Below are 26,596 nucleotides of genomic sequence, written 5' to 3' on the forward strand. Positions count from 1 at the left end.
CACATGACGAAAAATAAGTTTTCCACATGTGGAAGGAAATTGGGTTGAGAACTGTAGTATTTTCAGTTGAGATCTGAAGCATTTTCTAAACACACATGTTCTAAGCACGTTAAGATGTTTTCCGTAATTTTGTTTCTGCGATGCTCTATACATAGCATGAGACTAATTACAGATTTTGCAGATTTTGTGCACCGATGTTTTTAGCGTAGCAGAGTCACATTGCTGTGTCAGTTCAACAAGACTTGCCCTCCAATCAAAGTGATCACAGGCAAAATGAAACAAAATTAGGAAGTGGGTTGAAAATGGATACTTCTTTCTATGACAAGTGAGTTTTACCGGATGACAGGTTTAAGTGGGAGCAAATGATAGAAATGTGTAATTACAGGTAATAACTAGCCAGGTGTGATACTTCAGAAAAGAAAACTCAAGCAGATCGAAAATTATATTTTCTGAATCACCCTGTTCCGAACTGTTAGTCACGCTAAGAGTCATTTCTTCATTTATAATTGCAATCTGCAAATAATAGTGGTTGATTGCAGTTCACAATATGAGAGAAATAAAACTGGATTGCTAATGAAACTTTAAATTTTAGTCAAAGGAGAGTGATTGTTGGGTACGGACACATTTCCATTCATTGGACATTGCACGGAGGTTGCTGTCAGTTTATTTTATTCTATTTTCTGCAGTCTGGTGCTTAATGGTGAAGATGGTGCTGGGCATAATTCCCACTATATTGTACTGGTTTACTGATTAAGTTCCTCACTGTCCCAGCTTCTGTGACCAGGACCAGATTCCAGTGACCTTCCAGTCCTGCGTCATGGCCGTGGCCTGTCTGGTGGGTGACTGGACCCAGTGGGGCTCCTGCTCGAAGGACTGCCATGACCCCAACACCCCCGAGGGCCTGCAGACCCGCACCAGGCCCGTGCAGAAGTTACCCGTGGGTGGAGGAGCAGAGTGCCCCCCACTGGAGGAGTCTGAGCACTGCTCCCCCCCAGTAGAAGAGGTCCTGCCTTGTGCTACGTAAGTGTAACTCATTTCCATGGTGCGTGAAGGAAGCAGAATGACTTTATTAGTGTAGTACAGTTAGTAGTTTTGCGATTTAATTCTGCAAAGAAAATTCATCGGTTGGTCAAGGAACGATTAGGATTGCAAAAAATGAATGTGAATGGGCGTCTCTTCTGTAAATAGTGAACACCCAGCGAGGTGTGTTTGCCGGTGTGCTCTGAGAGCGAGGACATACAGTGAGAGACCCGGAAAAAATGGGCCAGGATTTGTGCCTGGGCCAAATGTGGTGGGGGTGACAAATCGAGTCAGTTGGACTGGAAGTCTGGTCCTTCTCTAATCTGCCCCCCCTGCAGATGGCTGTTATTGACACACACATCTCCTTTGAATGTTTACAGTTAATACATGGAGGCTTTTGTGTACCTCTTGTCAATGACATGTTTGGAGTTATCTATAAGTAATTCCTGTAAAGGTACTGGTTTTGATTTTCTTCTCTGAAAAAGATGTATTACTTGTAGCCTCTGGGAACAGCGCACCACTTGCTTCATGTTCCACAGTTAGTATGTCCCGTCTCTGTTGGGCTATAATGATAAAGCCATGAAACTGTTCTCCCTGTTTATTTAGTCTGGCAAACCCATATCACCATACACTGACCAATAATCTTTATCATTAACAACCTACTTATCTTGGGGGGGGGGGGTGGGGGGGCGTCACTAACTGGACAATAAACCAATAGCATTTCCGTACTAGAATCTAATGAGGTCAAGTTTCATCAAATATGTGTTCATTGATTCACGGTAAAATTTCTGCAGAGAATCTCTCTCTCCTTCTCACGGGTCGAAGCCCGGAGGTGCTGTAATTGGCTTCAGGTCTTATAATCAATAATGCAATACAACACTTTCTGCAAGTGTTGAATGAAAACTGCCACTTGACCCAATTTGAAGCTTCAAGAAATTTAAGCACGACCTGCTGCCACTGGTGGATTTGAAACAAATGAAGTAATAAAATATTTCCATTGATGGAGATTGTAAACAAGATAATATACCAGTGGAAACCACTTGTCCATATGATTTCGTAACTGTTTTGTTGTATTGACCAAACAATAAAATGGACTGACACATTATAAATTCATACCATGGTGTTAATATATGCATTCTCAGAATAATTTATAACGGTCTGCATTTTAATGAATTACAGTAAGAAATGATGAAAAGATGAAAATGCATTCTGCAGTACATGCGTAAGGTGGTTATTTTGTTGTGTGAGACCTGCTGGGGTAAATATTTTCCTGTTCCTATCCCAGCTACACCTGGAAGACCACTGAGTGGAGTGAGTGCAAGGTGGATGTGTTGCTAAGTCAACAGGACAGACGCCGTGGCAACCAAACGAGTCTGTGCGGGGGCGGAGTGCAGAGCCGGGAAGCCTATTGTGTCCAGAGCAACGCAGAGCTGCTTGCCTACCTGAACAACCTCAAGGACAAGGAAGGTATCTTGGCGAAGGCCCAGTTAGGACTGAACCTGTAACCAATGAAAAAACAGATAGATTTTTGAGGTCCGGGGAGGTTTTTTGAAAGGTCAAACTAGTCGCGTAACTGCACATTAACGCAGGACTGCATGTGGCAGACTGAGAAGCAGGAAGAAAAATTAAATATGAGGTGATGTTTTATTCATTGCGTAAAAGAAAAAAAAATTAAGTCATCATTGCGGAAATCAGTGGTTTTATGATAAATGTTTCACTTTTTCCTGCACGGTTGGGGTTGTCACTCTCTTTAAATGACATCTGAATGATTAATTGCACTGAGGAAACATTATGAATTTGTTTGCATATATCTTCCACGTAACAGATGTTTGCCAATCCATGCATGCCGTACTGTAGTAGAGACATTATAGATAGTCTTTGCATTTTTGTAAAAAAAATTTGAAAAAAGCCTTCCCCATGTCATGATAAGCAACTGGATTTGGTTTTTTGGTATCAGTATGTAAAGATTCTAATCCAGAAATTATATTTTGGCTTGGAATGAGTCAGTGTTCATGCTTTCTAAGCTCCCTTAAGTGCTGCTGCAGCAGGACCCTCGGCTGACAGCTCAAATACGGCCTGAGGATTATCCCGCCTTTTCAACCATGCGAGCAACTCGCAAACAAGTAGCTCTCTGAGCTTCTGCGGTGGCCGTCAGCTGCACACTAGTGCAACAAATGAAGGATAAACAAGGGACTGGGAGCTGGGAGGGGAAGGGGCCGAGGCAGAGGGAAGGAGGACGGCGGACAGTGTGCCGTGTGAAGGCCCAGCCTCAGAGGGCCTGAGCTACTGGAGCTTTGAGCAGAGCTGTCCTTATCAGCATCCGACAGGAAATCTTCACACGCTGCCGCTGAGAGGACTTATTAAAAAGTACAGTTGGCTAATAAATATGAGAGTGCGTACTCAAAGAGGAAGCATAGCCTGGGAAGAGAGTTTTTGTAGAAAGATAAGAAAAAACACTTCATCTGAGTAAGCAGTGGAAGGAAAACTAAAAAAAAAGAAGTTCATTCAGGATTTAGCAACTATAGGGCAAAGTGGAAAGTTTTCAAAAAGCCCTTATTTCACAGGTATGTTCCCACCACGTAGCAAAGGTACGTTTCCACTGCAAGCTGTGAGAGCATCAAAGCAACCGGAAGTCATTCATTCTCTATGGGAGGGCGACAAGGGGCGACGAGGGGCGACGTGGGGCGACGTGGGGCGACGTGGGGCGACGAGGTGCTACGTGGGGCGACGAGGGGCGACGTGGGGCGACGTGGGGTGGCACGATTTGGCCGGTGTGTGCGGCAACTTTATGGTAATGAGCTATAACACAGCTTGGCGGCAACCAATCAGAATGTAGAGATGCTCCGCTATATGGAACATAAGCGTATAAACTTTTGTTTTGCTGTTATCAGGGTATAAACTGTGAGACGGAATATGTCTCCACTTGTCCGTCTATACATGGTCACAAATGTCCGTCTTTAGGCAACATAAAGCTGCGCATTTTAGAAAACATGCGTAAACATGCATTTTTGTACCGTGTCAACATGGTACAAATGCACATGTTAAAAGGCTCTTTCAGTACTGAGATATACCTGGGCAAAAGGGTTCCGTCTGTAACGCAGAATCTTCGGTAACTTAAAAGTTTTTTTATGTATAGCAGTAGCATTTGTAACATAATTACTTTGCTTTAACAAATTACGTCCTATCAGTCGGCACAAAGAGAAGCTACAGTTTGTTTGCTTTGCAGCCGCTTTAATGAGTTTGCTAGACCTAGCATTGTGAGCGGCTTTGTCCCCACCTACTCCCCTACGTCAGAGACCGTCCCCAGCACTAAGGCGGCCAGAGCGAATGCTGATGCTCTCGCCGCCCATGGTGTGAACGTACGCTAAGGCTGCAATATTGTGCACCGCATGGCTAGAACTGGACTGGCATTAAAATTGGAACTGGACTTTGGGAGTCCCCATGATAAATCTTGCGAGCTCACATGCTCATTAACCCACCAGCAAAATGCCCGGTTTGCCAGATTCCTAGTCTATCCCTGCCTGTTGGCCATCAGTGTTCTGTTTGGTTTAGTTTCCTGTCAAACCCACGTACTTCTAACAGAAACATCTTCCTTTTGTTATAGGCAGTCAGTCTGAAGATAAACAGAAGCCAACTTCTCCTCCATTCCTTTCCATTACGTTTGAAATTACAGGTAGGCGTTCCAGTCTGACTCCTTTTATTCTCCATCGCTCTGCGGTGATGGCTTTGTGGCTACATTAGAAAAATAATATGTCTTAGATTCATTTATTCCAGCCAAGACACAGAAACATGTCGTTCCGTTCATATGACCGGACTCCAGCTGTTCTGAACCAATTCAAAAGCAGGAGGGGAATTGAGTGAATGTCTTCTGGCGCGGAGCTACATTCCCAGTGGCGTTTTGTCCAGAACTGCAAGCTCTGCTCTGACATTTAAAGGCCCCTTACCTCCTTACTTCACCTCTCCGAGTAACGGGTAGCGTGAGAAAGGCTGACAGACGGATCCCGATGCCCGCCTCTTCCGCCATTTATTCCCCTTTCTTTCGTCTCCTATTCTCTCCATCATTCTCTCCTCCCATTTCGCCTATCTGGCTTTATCCCAAAAACACGAACACAGCAGCATCTTTGAGTTATTGAATAAATATTCATCTCTCACACAACACTGTTGCGTGAATATCTTATTAAGCCCAGGTAAACACCGCTGCAGTGCCTGTCGACCACAGCGGACGTGTATTCTGAGAAAGACGCCGCGCTTCTCCTCACTGCATGTGTAAATCTTGCAAATATCATTCCGTTCCTGAGTTTAGTGTCACGCACAAGGATGCCAAAAACACACCACAGCAAGCCTAAGCCGACCTGTCGGTGGGTCTTTGCCGAAGATAGTAACAGCTTTATAGTCCGTTTATGGTTTATGTTCACCTTGGTTTGGAGACAAACAAATATACCAGTATTTACATAAAATCAAAACTTTTAGGTTTTAACACCAGCTTGTTTAATTTATGTGAAAGAATCTGTTTATTAAATACTTGTTAGGGAAAAAACTTCCATATTGCCAAACCACATTTTGCGGTTGTTTGACTAATAAATGATCTAGATTACACTTGGCGCATGCACAATATGGAGTTTCCACTCGATGGCTTACCTTGCATATGCAGAGACGCAGTAGGGATAGTCACTGGCTCTCTGTGCATTTTTCTTGCCCGTTTTCCATTGTGAGCTAGAGGATGTTGAGTGATTGAAGACTCTATAGTTTTCGGCTGCATTTGCTTGGTGGAGAAACTTGATTTACTCAAAGCACCAAGAGGCCGAAGGCAGAGTGATTGTGAACCGTCTCCACAAATAATCGAGCTGCTGACTGAATGTCAGCCCAGTACATAAACAATTTCCGGAGTGAAAAATACATCGTTTTCTACACCATATGACATGGTTAGAGTCCTTGAACAGTTCAGGAAGAAAGTTCATGGCTTGATTGGCATTGCCTCAGACTATTATAAATATGTTTTATTTAGAAGTTTACCAAAAGCCTGATTGGGTGGAATGTAAATATATGGCAGGGTGATGAACTACGTAGCACATCGCCATTTAAATGCTGAAACTGTTCGAGCTCCTCCATGTACGTCCTGCACATGGGCCAGAAGTGATCAATAAACAAACAAAACAAATGCATGTGCTGAGGCAGCAAAACCACTGGGCATGGGGGGCTGGGGGCACATAATTAAGGAGGAACACCCTGGAAAGAGGGACCGCACCATATGGGGGGGGGAATAGAAACTCACATCCAGAACAAGGTCACTCTGCAAGGAGACACTCATTAATCAGGCTTTGCTATGTGAAGTGGAGGGTTTGGAAGTGACAGGGTTAATGAATATGTTGTCATGTCAACACCGAGATACAGCTCAGTCTTGCATGAAACCTTTGGGTTTTTTTTTACCTTTTCCTTGGAGATGGGGATATCACCTATAGCAGATATATTTACTATGTAGCTATAGTGATATCTGTACCTGACATACAGTATCTAACGTCTTCTGTTTCCAACGTTACGGGCTAAGATTTTGCTAATAAATTACACATAATCATTGTCTGTTCCCAGCCAGGAGTTTTAAAATGTTAGATTTATGTTAAAAAACATAAAAAAATTGCATTTAACAATAATAATCACTGGTGTGGATTTGTTTCTGTGGGCTGGCCCCCCATCCTGGGTTGTTCCCTGCCTCGTGCCCATTGATTCCGGGATAGGCTCCGGACCCCCCGCGATCGAGTAGGATCAGCGGTTTGGAAAATGGATGGATGGATGGATGGATTTGTTTCTGTTTTTCATCAGATGTGGTTAGACCTGACCTTCTCATGAAGGTTGTCCTCCATCCATTCTTCCAAGGAACTTGGCAGAATCAAAAATGCAAAGCTGTTTCAGAGAAATGTGTGTGTCCTGCAGGAATTTTAACAAACAAAAAAAATACTTTCTAAATGTAAATGTTTTACAGCAGGGAGATGCAGTGCCCTGTCTGCAAATTCATGGTCATGGACAGTGGTGCTCAGAGATGTTAACAACAAAGCATGAGCTTCATATTCAAACAGACTCATATTTTTAACATATTCCACTATTGGCTGCAGCAAACATGTTAATTCCCATAATAACAACTAAACAAAAATGTATTCCATGCTTGCATATATGATTGTGAACATAAACAGTGGCTAATATACAACAATGCTGAGTAAATGATACGTTTTAAATAATAAATACTGGGCGCATAATTTGCTTGACTTTCAGCTGCTCGTCCAGTGGATAACAAACTGTGCTTGGGGCCCGTCCCGAACACGACGCAGCAGTGCCACATCGCCTGTCCCGTGAAGTGTGGCATCTCGTCCTGGACGGCATGGGGTCCGTGCACCTCTGAGAACTGCGAGGACCTGGCTGGGAAAAAGGGTATGCCCCCCCCCCCCCATGTAGAAACGGACGTAGTAGCCAGTGGATCGATATGCCTCTCAACCGAGGCCACGGGGCCGGGGGCTGTTTCTATGGCAGGGCCAATGCGAACAGAATGTTGTTTAAAGCAGTGTTCCCCACTGGCGGAGGCAGCGGGCCACGTCTTTGTGTTGCGGATGAAATTTGGGCCTCAGTGAAAAATAGCTGAGGACTCCTGGTCTGGTGCATCGTGGTTGGGCTGTTATTTTTGTGCTTGTGTTATTTTTATTGTCGTGCCACCTCTGCCCCCTACCGCTGTGTCAATTTGACTGGTCGAGCAAATATTTTTGGCTGTAAAAAGAAAAGAAATAATTTTGAGAATTTAGCGAGAGAGAGCGACATCCGTGGTGCGCCCAGCTGATAAGGGTGGCCTTGTTTCGACGCTGTGACGGACATCGTCGCTCGTGCTCCCGCTCGGATGACTGACTCACATCCAAAATGAGATGGGAATTTCATTTTATTTTGTGTGTGTTTTCGGGTCGTGTCCTTCTATTGTTGTACTGGACATGGTTTCGAGATTTGATCCAGTTACTGTACAACCTGGAGTGCCCAAATGCCATCGTCATACTTTATACGCATTTATAAATGATGAATGTTGTTTAATATAAATCGGTATGTATCTTGTTTTGGAAGTCAAATTCATAACGTGCCTCAAATTAATTAATACCTTTTAAACACATTGTGGCATTTTTAATCAGAAATTGCCCTTAAGCTCTTGTTGGATTAAATGAAACATAATTAACTTTTGTTTTCCTCCTGTGAAGACTTTTCCCTATTCGAAATTAATTTAGTGCTGTTTTAACTTCTCATAATATAATATTGTCTTGATATATAATATATTATATTATAAATGCTATAAGGCATTGTATTATAATGCATCGTATTATAGCAGGGTATTATAATGCATTGTATTATAATGCATTGTATTATAATGCATTGTATTATAATGCATCGTATTATAGCAGGGTATTATAATGCATTGTATTATAATGCATTGTATTATAATGCATTGTATTATGATGCATTGTATTATAATGCATTGTATTATAATGCATTGTATTATGATGCATTGTATTATAATGCATTGTATTATAGCAGGGTATTAAGTCCTCCTCACCTCCAGTATTTTTGGTAGTTGCTGGAGCATTGCTGTTTTTACCCAATCACGTGGATTTCAGCTGTGGCTTACTTTCATTGGGAGAAAGGCGAAATGTGCAAGTTATGTACTGATGCTACAGCTAAATAAAAGGGTTGTTATATGACAGGCTTGTTAAGTCGGAGCGGATTTCATGCTCTTTAAATCAAACTTTTTTGAAGGCTTCAAGATGAGGAAACGCAGGATTGTCAGTGAGCCGGCCGGCGGGATGGAGAGCTGTCCACACCTGATGGAGGCGATACCGTGCGAAGAGCCCACCTGCTACAACTGGCAGCTGGTGAAGCTGGAGGACTGCGTCCCGAACAGCGAGCAAGAGTGCGGCCCGGGCACGCAGGTCCCGCAGGTCCAGTGCGTTGACAGTGATGGTAAGGATTTCCTGGAGGTAGAAATTCACTGCCAGTGAAGGGGAGTGACTGGGGACTGACCCCCCCCCCCCCATCCTCTTTGTGCTGGATTAATTTTTTTCCACTGTAGCCATTGCAGTGTTGCTTGTTTAAGGCGGGTGATTGCTGCTATTCCTGCTGCTACCTGCAGCAGACTGCTGTCCCGGAGATAGTGGACCCCACTGCAATTGTATTTTAAATGTGCTGGCTGTGCGTCAGTCAGCAGGACGCCGGCGTGCACGGCCTGTAGCATCACGGTCACACTTCCATGGGGGCTCAAATGGCGACTCCCTCCAACTCAGTGACTTTACATGCTCAGTGCAGCCATGCTGGACACCATACACTGAGTCGGAGCCAAAAAGGAACGAAGGATTCCAATAGAGACAGAAGATGCTGATATGTTATATTTGGAATACACAGATCTATACTGATGCCGTCGTTCTCACTTTCATATTCAGATTTGCATTCATCTGTCTGTCTTCCAGCTGATTATGCAGTACGCGGTTGTCAGAAGCCTTGGAGTCTGTTCCAGAAAGCACAGGGCGCAAGGCAGGGAGCATCCTGGATCATATGGGCGTACTATTCAGAATTTATATAATAATACTCTATATTTGTATGCCTGCTGACATGTTTTGTCAAGGGAATAAAAGGTATTGTTAAAACATCTCAAATAGAGGTGTAGTGTCTCGCTCAAAAATGCCGATGGTTAAGATCAGTAGGATGTTCTCATGTAGAGGTCAGTCAACATGACCTAGCCAGATTAAATCCTTTCTGGCCAAAAAAAAAAGAAACTGTTTATGTTTCGCTGCTGAGGAATGACTAGGGGAATAGTGTTCTGAAACCATGGTATTTACGTTTACTCTTTGAGTCACCTAGGATTTCAAAATCTGTTTTCATAACAAAGTGGTTGCCAGACAGAAAATCCTGCGGGAAACTAATGAAGACCCAGGGGTAGAACCTTTGTCTGCATCCCTCAGATGGTTTCCTAATTCACAGTATCTGGGCTCTGTTCCCCTCAGTAACAAATGGCATGTTGCATAACGTCACTGCTGTTGTCATTCTAAAGACTTCACCGCCGAGATGTGAGAGATTCAAAATGCAACCAAACGCATATACAGAAAGGTATAGATGCTGTAAAAGTTCTTTGGCCTCTCAAGCAGACAGACCTGGTGAAATGGAAGTTTTGCTTAATGATGCGTTTCCACTAAGCATACAATGTGTACTTTACATTAGCAGCCAGGCATTTAGTGTTTAACAGGCAGAAGAAACATATATACATTTAGAAATGTCTTAGGTGTGAGTAACCAGTAAAGCAGAAAGGACAAAACAATCGAGATTCATTGATTGGTCATTGATTAGACCAATATGTACAGACATAACCATTTTGGGAAATTCTCATTTTGTGTCAAATTGATCCCCCCCCCCAACACACACCCACCCACCAACCATGATCTTGACCAGGATAAATGTTTGGAAGAAGGACTGGGTGATGGTATATCGGTGAACTCAAATAGGAAGCCTTTTGAAAAAAGCCCGTATTCACTCTTCTCTCTCGCTCTCTTTTTTTACAACCCTGAAACACAGTATTTCATTTTGACCCAGTTTTTAGTCCCTGACAAATACAGGGTTTCTCCTCCATGGTTAATAACATCTATCCTTCACGGTGACGTCTTTGTTTTTCAAAATGGTGGAGTCAAAATGGTGGTGATGACAAGCACGTCATCCGGCACCCGGCTAAAGTCCCCTAAACATTCAGCTGCTTAATTGTGGCTTGACTTTGCACAGTTACAGTATGTGCTGCCGACCTTCCATTCCATACTCTGAAACTGTACTCACTGTGTTCATGATTGAGTTGTGCTCACTTGCAGATTGTGACCTCTGTGTCAGACGACGCTACGAAGGGTTGCCTTTAGAGAGCTACCTGGAAATACTCGGCTCACTGATAACCTTCGCAGAGTTTGTTGCGTAAATGTTTTTCCTATCGGTGTGGTGCTTTACTGACAGCTCTGTAAGCACCTTTGGCCTGTCTTTCCCTACCAATTGTTCCCTGGAGACTCATATTTCACTGGGGCTAATTGACCCCCTGCTGTTCATTGATGAAAATTGATTAATTCTTTTCCCCAAGGTTCTCGGCCTGTTGTTAGACTCACTATATTTCACTGAATGATGAGGTATGTAGGAACTCACAAAGGTGGAGCCCACATGCCACATAACGATCAATACAATTTGGTGCAGGGTCTTTTGTCGATAAGGCCCTCTGTACCCGTTTAGTACATCCGCATTGTTTGTCCATGGTATCGTTAACAAATTAAGGGAGCCATTGAGTTTGAGTGTCTCACCCATTCTGCCCTTGTGATTCTTTCTTGTGTTTGATCCATCAGGATCTGCACGTTTTTCCATCACACTAAAATCTGTCAGGATATATATTAAATAACCCTCCAAAATCATTCTAATAGAATGCAATTTCTGTTGAGAAAACCAGACTTCAACCGCACCATTAATTTGAATGGATTCATATATTTCACACAAGAAAGATAAGCTATTTATGACAGTCCCAAAATAAGATACACAAGGACACTAAAAAAAACCCCTAGTTACATTAGTAAGCGTTTCTGCAGGTCATAGTCTGCATCCAGTGTTATAAAGGATCATTTATTTCCCATTTGCATAAGTTTGAGTACAGGTACATTGCAATGCTTCTCTTCACTTACCCCATTTTTCTCTCCATGACATGCATATATAGGTGACTGCAAGCCTGGGGGGCACAGCGCAGTGTCAGCCAGCATACAGCGCTCCTGGAGCTGGGGGCTTAAGGGTCTCGCTCAGGGGCCCTGCTCAAGGTCCAACCAAAATGCAGCTATTCTGCCTTATGGTGTTTCCATAGGTAACATGGTGCACCATCAGCTCTGTGAGGGCACCGCCTACCCGCTGCCCGTGCCCTGCGAGGTGCCCTGTCCCGCAGACTGCGCCCTCAGCCCCTGGTCATCATGGTCTCCGTGCTCCCACACGTGCTCAGGCAGAGCAGTGGAGGGCAAGCAGATGAGAGCTCGTGCAATTTTGGCTTACAGTTTTGGAGAAGGTGAGCAGGACATTCCCCCCCCCCCCCCCCCCAAAAAAAAATACTTGTTAAGATAGTTCACTGTGTATTTGCTTTGCTGTCAGAATCCAGTGCTTACTGTTGATCTTTTGCCAGAAGTGGCCCACAGCATAGTGAATTGGCTCATTGACTAGTACTGGCTGAGAATGTGGAGCTCAGCATTGCTAGTTACCTGAGCTGCTTAATGAGTAGTAAGGTGCGCTGTGGTAGGTAGTTATGCATACCATAGACGTAACTGTACGGTGGCAAAAGTCTTAGGCACTCAACAGAAATGTTTAACACTATTTATCTGGGTAGTAAGTGCACATTTTCTTAGAACAAAAAATATAATTTAACATAAGAACATATGAAAATTATGAGTAACACAAGAAATCACTAGTAAAACGAGTAAAAATGTCTTCTGTTCTCCAAAAAGTTACTGGTATCTACTTGGATGGCTAGATGAACACCACTTCAGTTCCCAAACTTCTCCTCAGGGGCACCCAAACCATTCTATGTATTTATTAAATTTCACCACCAGCTCGCTTAATTAATTAACTTAATTAGTTAAAAAACTGAACGAGATATTGAATAGATATATGAGGTTGGCTAATGATCAGGTCACAGAACACACGGGTGTGTTGTATGGATGCTGGAACTAACAGGGTTATTTTACCAGAGGTTTCGAAATGGCGAAGCTGACACACTTTGCCAGGCGTAACAGCACAGATTTACACCAACATGACTGTTATTTAAACATATTTTTTTTGGCTGCCTAAGACTTACTGTACAGTACTGTATATATATATATATATAGTATGTAAGAAATATATGGAATGGCCCTCAAGGGTAGATCTGGGCCTATTTTTTGTTGCCTCATTATAGCATATTGTTACATTGCGTGACCGTTGACTGTTTTGTCCAAATCCATTTACGGTTCTATCCAGTCATACAGCAGGAATCCTTGCTAGAACGTCCCAGCCGAGGCATTTTGGGATTTAAAGCAGGGCTGCTTTAGGACTTGAAATCGGACCTGCAGAATTTAGGGCTGTGTCCTCATTCGCTATGCTGCCTGCTGCCCGGACAGCATAGGCACGCACCCCCACTGCTCAAGAGAATCTCACTGGCTTCAAAAATTGCCTCTTCTTGGAGCAGGAAGCGTTTCGGAGGCTGTGTCTGATTTGCACAGTAATAGACTCATTGTAATGTAGAAGCCTCTGGGTACGACTTGATCCACCAAGCGATTGTCTGTATCCGGAAGGAGGTTTGGGGAAACCAGATCAGAAGAGAGAGACAATCGCAGCGCAGTAACATGGCCTGCCACTGTATCTTTTGTTGTATGGCCTCTGTTGAGTGTCTTCATCAAAGATTTTTGTTCCATCTTTCAATGCATAAGCAGAGATGGATAGTAGCATGTGGTGAACTTTCTGGACAGGGTTACGGTGATTTAAAAAAAAGATTTTCTCAGTGTTAGGTCCCTGTGATGGAGGGATCCTTAAATTTACTGACCTTTTAACCTCCTTGCATCATGTACCACAGAGTCCTGCATGGTATCAGAAACCTCTGCTGGCTGAGTGGCTTTTATAATAACTGGCAACCCATATTCCATTGGGATCCACCTTACAGTGCAACAAGACTGAATTCATCCATAGTGGTTTGGCATACAATGCAGCATTGATCACTCAACTAAGTTTGCAAAAACTACTATTGTATGTAGTATTATTTATACTTTTTTATTAGCCTTTATGATTATTTTCTCATCATACGTTGCTGCTACAATGTATTAGTATTTATTATTGAATAATGAAATCATTTGCTGTCCCCATAACTTACAACTGTATTGTTATTGGCTTCAATCATTGAGCCATTAGATTCTGAATGCCAGACCACCACCCGATAGCCTTTAACATGGTTATACTGAATGAGAGCCCCCCCCCCCAGCTGTGCTGATGCAGATTCACACTAGTGGCATGAAGCTCAGTCACCCGCCACACCCGTAAATGTCAGCACTTTTTCGAAAGGTACTCAGTGCTCCTGAAAACCAGCCGTCTGGTCGCAGAACACGATAAGGGCTGCGTACCGAAACGCCAATTACTTTGCTGGGAGGTTCAAGGAGTGTTTTTAATATAATGCCACTGGCAATTTGCTTCTGTTTACACCAATATTCCGAAAGTCAGCTGGGTTACAGCAGCGTATTACACTCAGACCGGAGCGAGAAATTGTACCAGGTGCAATTTAGATTGGATGTAAAATAAATGATTCAAAAGAACAGCATGGTGTGAGGTTAATTTCACGCTAAAGAGGGGTAGTGTTTGAAATGTCATTTTAAACCAGAGCTGAGCCTTTTTCATTAATCTGTACTGTTCTGGGTGTCCCCCAGGGGGGGTTTCGTGCCCCAATGCCAGTTATCTGCAGGAAGTGCGGAGCTGCAACGCCCATCCCTGCACGGTTTACCACTGGCAGACGGGCCTCTGGGGCCAGTGCACCGAGGATGCATCCGCCTCCGTGTCCAACACCACCAACTGGATCAGCGACACCGTCTGCGGCATCGGCGTTCAGGCCCGTAAGGTCATCTGCGTCCGGGTCAACGTGGGCCAGGTGCCTCCCAAGAAGTAAGCAGTAACCAAGAAGTATAAAGGGGAGGGGCCACAGGGGCATTTGTCCCAGCTGAAAGCTGATTGGTGCTCAAGTGCCCCAATCCCTGTCACTCACCGATTCAAAACACATTATTGGCTAATGATAAGGTTGGGCCCTCCATGTGGATGAAACACTGAAGGAGCCATGCTATACTTTCATGGTTAGCTTAAAATCTGTCCAGCATCCCCCATAAATCCAGCATAAATCTATGTGGCAGTCGTTTAGACAGCTGCTTGGTTTCCGGCTGCTGGAGCGTTACGGGCTGATGTGCTGCAGGACACTTACAGTACAAGCGTTGAAAGAAACAAGTTAGAGACCCGCCAGAGGATTACTGTGTGCGATGAATCACTGGCTGAGCTTAAACCAATAAGAGCCCTGAGGGAGCTAATAAAGGGACTTCTGGGGAGTGACTTAAACGCATTTGTGTTTGACGTTGCACAGAGTCGTGGCTCTTATAGCTCAGTCCTCCAGCAGCGAGAAGGATTGGAGTCTGGGTAGGAAGCCGAGGCACCCAGCATACTTCTGTACTGTGTCTAGACGGATGTGATGAGGTCCACCGTGATGCACCTGAAGAGATCACACTAAACTAAGTCAATACATGTACTCCATCCCTTAATCGAATAGAAGATTACAGATAATCACATCTTGCGTTGTTCTTCTCTAAGGGTGGCTGTTTTCCGTCATTTCGCCAACACTTTAATCAACGAGGCTATAGGTAGATCATTTTTCACAGGCATTATCGTGTCAGATCTGCTGTGATGTTTGGGGTCGCTGCTGGAAATGGAAGCTAAAAAACAGCTTATGCCGGTAGCTGGTTTTAGCTGGTCTAACATTGCCTCAGATGGTCAAATGCCAGTTCTTGCTCATCTTTGATATTCTCACTGGGTGTGGCCCGCCTGTCGAGCTGGTCATGCTGGTATGACCAGCTAAGCCAGCTAGAATCATGCAAAACATACCTTAAGCTGGTCAGCTATCATAAGTTGGCCAGACGTGGTTTTTCAGTGGGGATTTATGAAAACAAAACTGTCGCTACTGCTTTACTAACAGCTCAGGAATATGATTTCAAATCAATATCGACCACAGGACACTAGAAAGAGACTGTAAATATATCTTTAAAAATAATTAAATGTTGCAGACCATTTTAGATGCTGCGAATGATCAATATGACATTTCGGTAGAGCTGGAATCTTAAAAACTTTTGAGAGTCATGGTTATTAAGTTAGAATAAGACCTCTGTTTTCTGTGTCAGTAAATGTGCTGAATCTAAATCCAGGGGGCAGGAGGCACGCAGTGCCGTATTCCCAGGCGGAAATCGGGTCTCAGTTCGTAGCAGAGGGATTTTGTTTCAGTCTAACGGATTTTTCACTTTCACTGGTATTAAAAATAAATCTGTGCTTACAGCTATTGCTTTAATGCTCTCTGGCTACATGGCAGCCGCCACTCAGGCAGCAGTGTGCAGACTGATGCTCTAGTTTGATCCGGAAAGAACCTCACTTGGCATCCTGACGTTACCCTCCACGCGGGCGATCTGCAGTGACTGTGCAGCTCTACAAGAGCTCGGGGTTCGACGTAGTATTAAGCCAAGTCAGGTCCATTCCAACATTCAGGTCATTGTCCTTAATTTAGCTGGACAATTCACTGGGTTTAAATTCATCCAGTAGACGAGTGCTGGTATTTTAAACAAGACAAAAGATTAAATTTAGACTCTTGCCCATATGCCTAGAGACTGTTAAATATAATCTCATCCAACTACACTGATTATCTCACCTTTATATAACAAAGTTGTGCAATATGAGCTCCACCAAGCACAAGTGAGTTTAATCCACTGCTGAAGAATCCTCGGAGAAGACTTCCTCAGGGTTGCGTGATCTCATTTCTGAACGCCTTAACCTCCATTCACATGAAAACAACCTATGCAGGGGTTCGCTGATCTCCAGAGGCTGTTATAATGTTGTCATGGGGTCTGTGTCATGTCCTTCCTGTGAATTAAGTGTCAGACAGGAAGTCCTATCTTTGCTGCAGGTGCCCCGAAAGTCTTCGCCCTGACTCAGTGAGGCCGTGCGCACTCCCTTGCAAGCGAGATTGTATAGTTACCGGCTTCAGCGACTGGACCCCTTGTCCATCCACCTGCCCAGAAGGTATCACCATGACTATCTGTCAGATCATTACAACAAGCAGAATTATTTCTGTTTAAGGAGTAACGTGGGAGTGAGGACTGTACTTTCTCTACTCCACTCAGTGATTAGCTGTTACTTTTGATCAGTCAACTTAGGTAAAGGGGCTGCCTCATTAATGACAAAATGGAAATGAGTTTTAAATTACTCCTGCGAAAAACATCACCATCGATAATTAGCCTCTAGCAGAAGGACGACACTCATTTCCTGTGAAAGGAATCTTAATCTATTGCACAACAGCGCATACATACATATACTCGCATGCATGGACAGCCACCTACATGTCCTGGTTTAAAGAGGCTTTCACTTTGATCTGCAGTCTTTCAAAAACAGGCATTTTTAGAAAATATTACAACAGCTATTACACAATGTAATTGCTTTATAGAAAATCTATGGTTTTATAATCAGCAGCAGTCATTAGCTAACGTCATTAATACACAGACACTAGGAATTGACTTCAGTTAGATTGGAATTTCTATTCTAATCAAGCCCATTTCGTGTGTTAGGGTGTAAATACAAGCTTTAGGTGAAATTAGTACTGCACTCTACATTGGTTAAAACCAGAGAACAGGAGCCTAAATCAATAACCCCTTTCGATTTCATTAACCAGCCTCTGACATGCTCAGAGTCCTAAGCTACATCTTTATCTTGGCGATAGCAGAGGGCAGCGCATCACAGTACGCTACAACTGCCAATACCTTCACAGGAGACGAGCTCCCTGTCATAAAACTCTGTTATCTGTGAACTGTAGCCATTTTTACTAGCGCAGTTGGATATTTGTACCTAGTCAAATCGCTTTCTTCCTACTGGAAGAGCGGCAGACCGCAAATAATGAGGTAAATCTCAAACTAGGAGCGGCGGGGAAACGCAGGACTGCAGCGTCTGTCATTCATTGGTTAAAAAAATTGTATTTGGAGGTGCAAGTGAGACGGCGAAGCAGTCTCGGAATCGCATCATTATTCAGTGGCCAACCAATGGGGGCCAAGACTGTCCGGAAGTGCTTTATGAGGAAAGGACGTGTGACACCCCACCTGTCTGCCTGGAATACAGGTATGAGTGCAGTTTAATACCAGACAAACGATCCCTGGCAATTTTATTGCTCTTACTGTTACCCTGTACCTGTTACTGTTATGTATGTACAGACGCTTCTCTACTTCCGAACATTCAACTTACGAACTTTCAGACATACCCCGTTTCCTGTCTGCAACATCGATTTTTTTATTCTCTGCCGCGATTCCGCCCAGTACGCCGCCTGGCCGCTACTCCCGCCGCGCAGCAGCGTAGCGAACGTACTCCCAGCATCCTAGTTCTTTGTACTTGCGTAAACCCTTAAAATGATGTTGAATGACGACTTACGAACATTTCAAATGACTAACGGCCGTTCGGAACGCATCTCATTCGTAAGTAGAGGAGCGTCTGTACTGTTACGCATTTACAGTTATGTTGATACTAACATTGCTTCATTCATTGTTACCAGTTCTATGAATACTTCTTTGAGTATATGTGCTACAACAACAACAATAATATTGCTGATAGTAATTTGGCTCCAGGATGTTTGGGAAGTGTGGCGTACTGAGCGGGCATCTGAAGGCTGTGCCCGTGGCAGGTGGAAGACTCACAAGTGGAGGCGCTGCCAGCTGGTGCCCTGGTACATCCGCCAGGACAGCCCAGGTGCCCAGGAGAGCTGTGGGCCGGGCATTCAGATGAGAGGTAACTCGGAATGCACAGCAATAACCTCCACTGACGATCACTGTAAGACTTGAAATGATGTAAGGCAGCGCTGCCCACAGGACATATATCACAAGCAGTAATTAATCATGGAGTATGTGATTTGAAGGAGAGATTCAGACTGTGATGCTGTTCAGACCCAGCAGTACAGGGGGAGTCCAAGGTGAGCCTGACCCAAATAATCACAACCTTGGCCACCCCCAGGCTGGACAAATGCCAATCAAAATTTTTAGATAATTATTTCATTATTGTAAATGAGCAGGAAGGATGCCAATTTTTTTTAGAAGGAATTTTTCATCAGGTCTGTCTCACCCAAATATATCATTGACTAATGATAAGGTTGTCCACTCTGTATGAATTATGGCCTCTCTTACGCTCCAAACCTTTGTGTACGTGCGCAGTATATGTTCATTAAAGATAAGGACAAAGAAACCCTTTATCACAGTTGTAGTGGTTCATAAAAACGGTGCGCTTCACTTTTTTAAGAATGTATTAAAAACCTTTTTTGTTCTGGGCTGTGGGTTGCAGTCCGGAGGCAGAAGTATGACTGAACTCCAAGCATTTTACCAGCATCAGGACACTCTACACCTGTACTGGAACTGATGTGTAGCCAAGGTTTGGAGGCTGGCTGATAGACGTGCAAAGACCCCTCAACCCTGTCATTTACTATAAATATTGAAATATAGCAACAGTAGGTTAAAAGGCATTGAGGCTGATTGACAGAAGGCAGTGGGGAATATGTGTAGTGCGTGTTGATAAGGGAAATTACTGGCTGCTTGCACAAAGTATAAATTAGGATCTCCATATTTCCACTATAGATCAGAACAAGGACATCTCTTAACGATATAAAAAAGTGATTAAAATGTGGGGGGAAAAAAAAGCTGTGTGTCAGTTAAAGGTGCATTTTTTAGGGTACAAAGGATACAATTTACTAAATGAACTGACACAATGTAACAGAATAATTCCTCGGCCTGTGTATCGGAGATTACGCACCTCACACATTGTCCCCACAGGATCAGTAGAGATGGCTGTAGGTAGCACCTCTTTGCCATCAGTCACGTTCTTTATACTGTGACAAAGCAAACCCCTTCCCTCACCAGTGGTTGTAGAATGAATGGGGGAGGGTCCTCTTTGTGATCCCTCCACCCTTAGACTGACTCTGCCCACACTCTCTAAATGCCCACACTCATGGCTTATGTAACGAATCACATGTAGCTTTATTAGGGTCTTATCCACATTAGCTGAGGCTTGTTTGAAGTGGATCATCCAGGCAGAGACCTACCATAGCGAAGTGGCTGGGTGCAAGTGATCAACCCAGATGGAACTTAGTCCGACCCATTCGGCGTTCACAGTGAAGAATACAGTGCAAACAAGAAGACTGAGCAGGTTTGCATGGTGAGATGAATGCGAGGAAATGTGCTGTTGAGAGGCAAATAGATTTTTCTTTCTCTTTGTTTATTTGGTCTTAGCAACACCACGGGTCATTTGAAAAAAAAAAATTGTGGTTGAGTCAGTAGTGCGATTTTGTCACCAAGTGAATCGTCATGGAACTGGCCCACCTGACTTCCGCCGGCGCCCACGCTATGATTGCTGGCTCCGCTACTGGCACCCTGTTAGTTTGTTGTTTTCTGGCATAACTTGGTACTGAACACTGAATTATCACTGGAATACAGTAATGAGGTACCAGAATGCATGATCCCTATGACAGATTTATGCAACTGTAAATTTGCGCTTGGAAATGATCTAACTGGCCTTATTATGTTACTCTCCTAAAGAGTATTTACATGTGGTATCGGAATTAACAGCATTTCACTGTATCTTACATCCTGAACAGTTCTCCCTTCTTTCTTAGGAACTTGAGTCCATGTGATTAGTTACAGCTGCTTTCTGTATTGTCGCTTTTGGCAGCTCGGCTGCCGGAGCTATTTCCCACCGCTTCCTTCCCTCGCTTGTAACCCCGCAGCCGTCTCGTGTCGGGGGCAGGCGGGCGGGGCGGCCGACATCGCGGAATGCATGAAGTTCGCCGGCCCCCTGCCAGGCGTCACGCAGGCCTGCCAGCTCCCCTGTCAGGACGACTGTCAGCTCACCAGCTGGTCCAAGTTCTCGCACTGTACTGCAGACTGCGTGGGCGGGAGGACGCGGAAAAGGGCCCTCGTAGGTAAGGAATGCTAGCATTTTTTTATATATATATATATGTGCGTATATATAGTAAATGAGCAGACTGTGGATAAAATATTGGAAACACCAAGTGAAATGAATCACAATTTCAGTTACAGTTTGGGCTGGTCGATGTACGTTCTTATATGGAGTTTGCATGTTATGCATGTGCAGTCACATGACAAGGGCCGCGATAGTCACTTGGGTTGAGATCAGGTTTGGACCGAATCCAATTTTGATTGTTCCTTTTCAAGATTATCTGGTATATTTAAAAAAAAATAATTGGTGTGAAGTTCACTGCCTCAGCTTTTGCTTGAACCCTTCAAGACAATGGTGATCGTTCTCATCCTGCTGTCGGCCACATCCATGCACCGAGTGGCTTGTTTGTGAGACGCTGAACAAAAATGAGTGAAAAAGAAAAGGGAACAAGAGCTGATTACCGAAAGACATCAGCCTTCTGCTGCATATAGATTTAGAAAATATTTGTGAATATTTTGCATTTCATAGAGATGATATTAAGCAAAAGCAAGTGATTCGCTGGTACGACTCATAACACAAACTCATCTGATGGACCCTATTGGTAGATGATTGTTGTATTTGGCTGTAGTTTATTTTGGTTACATTTTGAACGTAAATATCACATTATTTATTTGAAGTTTTTCTAGAATTATGACAGCCATAGTCATAGCTACAAGGTAAATCGCATACGGCTGAATTTCAATAAGCGATATGTGTGCAGCTACACTGCCTGGCCAAAAAAAAAAAGGACAGTTTGAATTTAAATCAGCAAGTAACAAGTGCAATGTCATGCCCCTATAGAGTGAAGTCAGCTGAACACCTGAACCTACTGAACGGCCAGTTTATCCCATCAATGGATTTTTTTTTACTAATGGCATGGCTATATTCCCAGATGATAATGCCAAGATTCATTGGGCTCCAATTGTGAAACACCGGTTCAGGAGCATTAAAAATTATTTTCACATATGAATTGGCCACCACAGAGTCTTGACCTTAACCCAACTGAAAGTCTTTGAGACGTGCGGAAGAAAACTTCGTGGAGTGGTTCAACGCGCTTGTCATCAATACGTAATCTTAATTAACGCAAATCTGGATGAAAATAAATGTCGAGATATTGCAGAAGCAAGTGGAAACAATGTCATGACGAACGTGCACCGTAATCAAAGCTAAAGGCGGTCCAACGAAATATTAATGTGTGCAGCTATTTGCTTTGCCCTGGCAGTGTATAGCAGTGGCTTGATCTTTGGTATTTTGATAAGCGAATCTTCAAAACAGCACGAGGTATCTAATGAAGAGGCATAAGGGTCTGAATCGAAGGTGTATCAGGTACAAAAATCAGAAAAGTGCCAAAAACAGACCAGCAGCTTTAGTAAAGAGGAAGAACAGTAACAGTTGAAGTAACAGTTGAAGTAACAGTAGGATGTTGAAGTTCACAGGCAGGGATAGAAGGACACTTAACAGCAAAGATGAAAGACGGTAGAAAGGTAGAGTGTCAAGAATTACCATAGAGTTGAATTGGCACCTTTGTACACCAGTGTTAAGAGAAAATGCAGTGCACTATCTGAGCTAGAATTTATGACTGGACCTGCTGTTTAGAAATTGCTGGTATTTACGGTCAAAGCACAATGATGTATCACCTGCTAGGGCATGCAAAAAACAAAGAAAACGTGAGTGAAACCCCTGGAAAGTTGGTTTATTTTTATTACGATATGATGCAACCATAATTCCCTCATGATGTCCTCATATTCCAAGGTGACCACGGCCAGTTAAACAAATTGAAATGTGGCTTCACGAATATAGGATGAAGTCAAATCCCTTCCAATCGTCAGATCCAAACTTTTCTGAACCTTTTTGGGAAGTTCTGGAGCTCAGAGTGCAACGAATATTTCTACTTCTTTCATCCATCAAAGACCTGGAGGTTTTTCTTCTCAGAGATATATTTATCTCTGTATATATTAATGTTTATACATATTTATTTATATCTCTCATGTAAGCAGTATCCTGTAGTGCTGTTTTACTCACTGACATTATTTACCTATAAATTTAAAATTAGAACTCAAATAAACTTGCATATTTTTTTAGAAATACAAAATATACAGAGGATGAAGTGGATAAACCTTAATCTGACAAAATAAATAAATTACAAATACAATACTAATAATAACTTAAAAGTGAAAAGCTTAAGACCATGAACATGAGCATGTCTGCAACAGAGCTGTTTTGTTCTTTTCTGTTTTCTGTACTTCGTACAACATATAAAGTACTTTGGCTGTATTTTGACTGCATCGGACAGTAAAATTAACTGTCGAACGCTTTCGTTCCACCCAAATCCAGGGAAGAGCAAGAAGAGGGAGCAATGTAGGAATCCGCAGACATACCCCCTGAGTGAGACTCAGTACTGCCCCTGCAACAAGTACAGCGCCCTGCCTGTGGGCAACTGGTCAGACTGCATCCTTCCTGAAGGCCGACTGGAGGGCTTACTGGGAATGAAGGTGCAGGGAGACATAAAGGAGTGTGGTCAGGGCTACCGCTACCAGGCCGTCATGTGCTATGACCAGAATGAGCGACCTGTGGAAACGTCACGCTGCAACAGTCACGGTGAGCCTCACTTACTGCGGAGTGCACGGTCCACATTGAATTGTGTTTCGGTCCGCCATTTCGGTACCTTAAGGTCTAGAGGTCATTTTGCTTTACAAAACACACGCTGAGCAAATAAAATTGCAAGAAAAAGAACAAGGCGATTACAGAATAACAAAGCATAACCAATCTGCATGGCGCAAAGAATGTTACCTTTGATGTAAATCTCTGTTTTTTGTTGCTGGCGGTCGATTTATAAAGTAAAGCATGACAACGAGCAATTTTACCAGAAAGCTTGCATGGGAGGCCACACACACTCAAACCATACACCAGTTTGATACTTGAAACAGTGGTACTTATATTGAGACGAGGTCAGGCCAGTGGGCATGTGCAGGGGCCTGTACTTACAGCAGAGTTTAGAGGGATTCATGTCCATCCTGCTAACCTTAACAGCATGTTGGGACTATGCACTGGTTGATTATTCCCCCAGAGGCGGCCTTGCAGATTAGTGGGTGTTGTTTATTATGAATTTCAAGGGAAGAAATCAGTGTAAAAGGAAATGCTGCTTTTAGCAGCCGTGAAATGCACCTTAAGCATGGAATTTTGATATTGTTCCTTGTTTTTGTACAAGAAGAATCCTGCTAATGCAGATAACCAAACTGCAGAGGCATTTCAAATACATCTCACACGTAGTCATCCTGGATGACAGACGCAGGGTTCATATGGGTATGGAGGGTTAGGGTTAGTTAGAGGCAGTTAGATATGTAGAGGTAGGGTAAATGTGGTTATGGAGGGCGTTGGATTTGCTAAAGGAATTTGGATATGTAGAGGTAGGGTTCCTGTGGGTATGGAGGGTGTATGATTAGCTAGAAGTAGATGGATATTTAGAGGTAGGGTTCCTGTGGGTATGGAGGGTGTAGGATTAGCTAGAGGTAGGTGGATATTTAGAGGTAGCACTCATAACAAAAGGACCCAGTAAAGAGTGGCTAAGGGGCAGCGAGGAATGACATGGGGCTCATATAATGACAGTGAGGAATAAGACTGTGCTTTAAGTACTATTGGCAGTTTGCTAGTAATGTCTGCATGTCATTAAAGCGTGTGCTAGGAAGGACTCACTGAACTGGTACTAAAAATAAATTCTGCAGTAGATAAAGCAATTTTAAATGAAACTGAGATCATTTAAATATAGAACATTAACTGGAGAAATCAGGCATTGCATTATGCACAGAGATTATGTTAATTCACTGAAGGTGAGTTTTTGCTAAAGAAATAGCACAATCAAAACAGGGTCAACTGGTTTTCTCTTTCACATACAACCTTATTAGCTTGAGAAGGCTCTCCCTCAAGCTATGATTAGAGAAGTGACACTCAATAACACTTAATGTGAGAAAGACCCCCCCCCAGCAAATGGCAGAGGTGCTGTTAGTGCTGCAAATTGGTATTTGTGATCAGATAAAGCTTTGCTCTGTGAATTTCAGCTGGAGGGAATCTGTTCATTGTTTTTCTTGTTAGATTTTTTTTTTTTCACAGACATAGGATATTGTCAATTTAAAACATACTCAAACGCTGTAGGTTACTACAAATATAACTTAAACTTTCTGTGTGGCTCTTACACACCAAATATCTGCCAAAATAACAAGCATGGTATAATTCTACAATTTCTTGCTGCAAAACCTTCTTTCAGTCCAGTATGAGAAATTCCCCCTAAATGTCACATGATCCGCTCGAATTTCAACTGATTTTTTAATATAGAAGCTTTGTATAAATATTTAATTCTGGTATATGTATAGCAGGTGGCTCAGTGAGTTGTACTGTTGCCTTATATTTCTCGGGTTGGGGGCTTGAGTCTTGCTTTGTGCGGATAGAGTTTGCCTATTGATTTCTGCACGGATCACCTCTGTGTTTCCTTCTGCAGTCCAGATGAACATTTCGGGGACTGGGCATCTCTGAACTGCCCATAGCATAAGACATGCGTATTGTGATGGACTGGTATCCCATCCGATACATTTACAGTACATATCAGTACATAACCATAGACGTGACTGACTCCCTGAAGGATGTTTGACCTCGGTGTGGCCCCCCTGGCTTTAGGGTATATAGAGGAGGCGTGCATCATTGCCTGCCCCTCGGACTGCAAGCTCAGTGAATGGTCCAACTGGTCGCGCTGCAGCAAGTCCTGTGGCAGTGGAGTCAAGGTCCGGTCCAAATGGCTGAGAGAGAAGCCGTACAACGGTGGGCGTCCATGTCCCAAACTGGACCACATCAACCAGGTAAATTGCCACCGCATGTGCTCAGTGTGATCATACACATAGTGAACAATGCATGGTATCCATCCATCCATCGATTTTCCAAACCACTTATCCTTCTGGGTTGCGGGGGGTCCGGAGCCAAACCCGGAAGCTATGGGCATAAGACATGCATAGTATCATTTACAAAAAAGTACACTATATATGTATTTTCATATTTTTTATATGAAAGAATTGTTATAATTATGCATTAAAAAATGTATATGCTTGGCATTTTTTGATACATTTTATAAAATTTTATGAACAGAAACTGATGCTAGAATGAAATATGTTATTTTATGATGATGTTCATGATATTTTACATGAACCTGGTCCATTTATGATCACGTTGAAAGATAAAGAAATGATTAAACATTGAAGCAATGCTTTATCTTCCAGTACACTTGCATTATAAAAAGCTTTGTAAACTGCTTCTCACGATTGTAATTTTTCCCCTTAATGAAACTTCTCCCTGCTCCACTTCTCATATGGAAAATGCTTCACCAACAGGCACAGGTGAGCAAACCAAATATGATGCTGTAAAATAACTGCATCGATAACCATCTGCACATTCTGTATGTTTGTGTATTTTATCCATCCTGTTCAGTGCCCTGTGGATGGACTCCTCATATGTTTCCTACTGTTTCCTGTTATGTTTCTGTGATGCCAGGTGTATGAAGTGATTCCCTGTGTCAGTGACTGCAGTCAGTACATGTGGGTGGCTGAACCCTGGAGCGCCTGGAAGATCAGCAGCGTAGACCAGAGGAACTGCGGGGAGGGGGCCCGGACCCGGAAAGTCCGGTACCTTGGGTTTTTTTAAATTCTGCTTTGGTTACCATCTGCGCGAGTATTATTGTTATAGCTACACTGGAATGTTGCTTTTCATGCATCTCATCTCGCTGTCTTTCTAGACAGCTGAGAGCAAA

General features: G+C 43.2%; 1 protein-coding gene across 1 annotated transcript in view; it reads left to right on the plus strand.

Moving 5' to 3' along the window:
* LOC125749385 (thrombospondin type-1 domain-containing protein 7A) overlaps positions 1-26,596 on the plus strand; it is an 87,324-nt gene that overhangs the window by 34,847 nt on the left and 25,881 nt on the right. Inside the window, exons 3-17 of the mRNA XM_049026599.1 lie at positions 772-1,020; positions 2,306-2,487; positions 4,625-4,693; positions 7,285-7,440; positions 8,797-9,000; positions 11,903-12,097; positions 14,475-14,706; positions 16,754-16,869; positions 17,823-17,955; positions 18,512-18,615; positions 20,597-20,791; positions 23,143-23,406; positions 25,477-25,655; positions 26,181-26,186; positions 26,341-26,471. Of these exons, the coding sequence (XP_048882556.1) occupies positions 772-1,020; positions 2,306-2,487; positions 4,625-4,693; positions 7,285-7,440; positions 8,797-9,000; positions 11,903-12,097; positions 14,475-14,706; positions 16,754-16,869; positions 17,823-17,955; positions 18,512-18,615; positions 20,597-20,791; positions 23,143-23,406; positions 25,477-25,655; positions 26,181-26,186; positions 26,341-26,471 (2,415 nt within the window). The remainder of the gene's footprint in view (positions 1-771; positions 1,021-2,305; positions 2,488-4,624; positions 4,694-7,284; positions 7,441-8,796; positions 9,001-11,902; positions 12,098-14,474; positions 14,707-16,753; positions 16,870-17,822; positions 17,956-18,511; positions 18,616-20,596; positions 20,792-23,142; positions 23,407-25,476; positions 25,656-26,180; positions 26,187-26,340; positions 26,472-26,596) is intronic.

The sequence above is a fragment of the Brienomyrus brachyistius genome, chromosome 9, assembly GCF_023856365.1.
Source record: "Brienomyrus brachyistius isolate T26 chromosome 9, BBRACH_0.4, whole genome shotgun sequence".
Lineage (NCBI taxonomy): Eukaryota > Metazoa > Chordata > Actinopteri > Osteoglossiformes > Mormyridae > Brienomyrus > Brienomyrus brachyistius.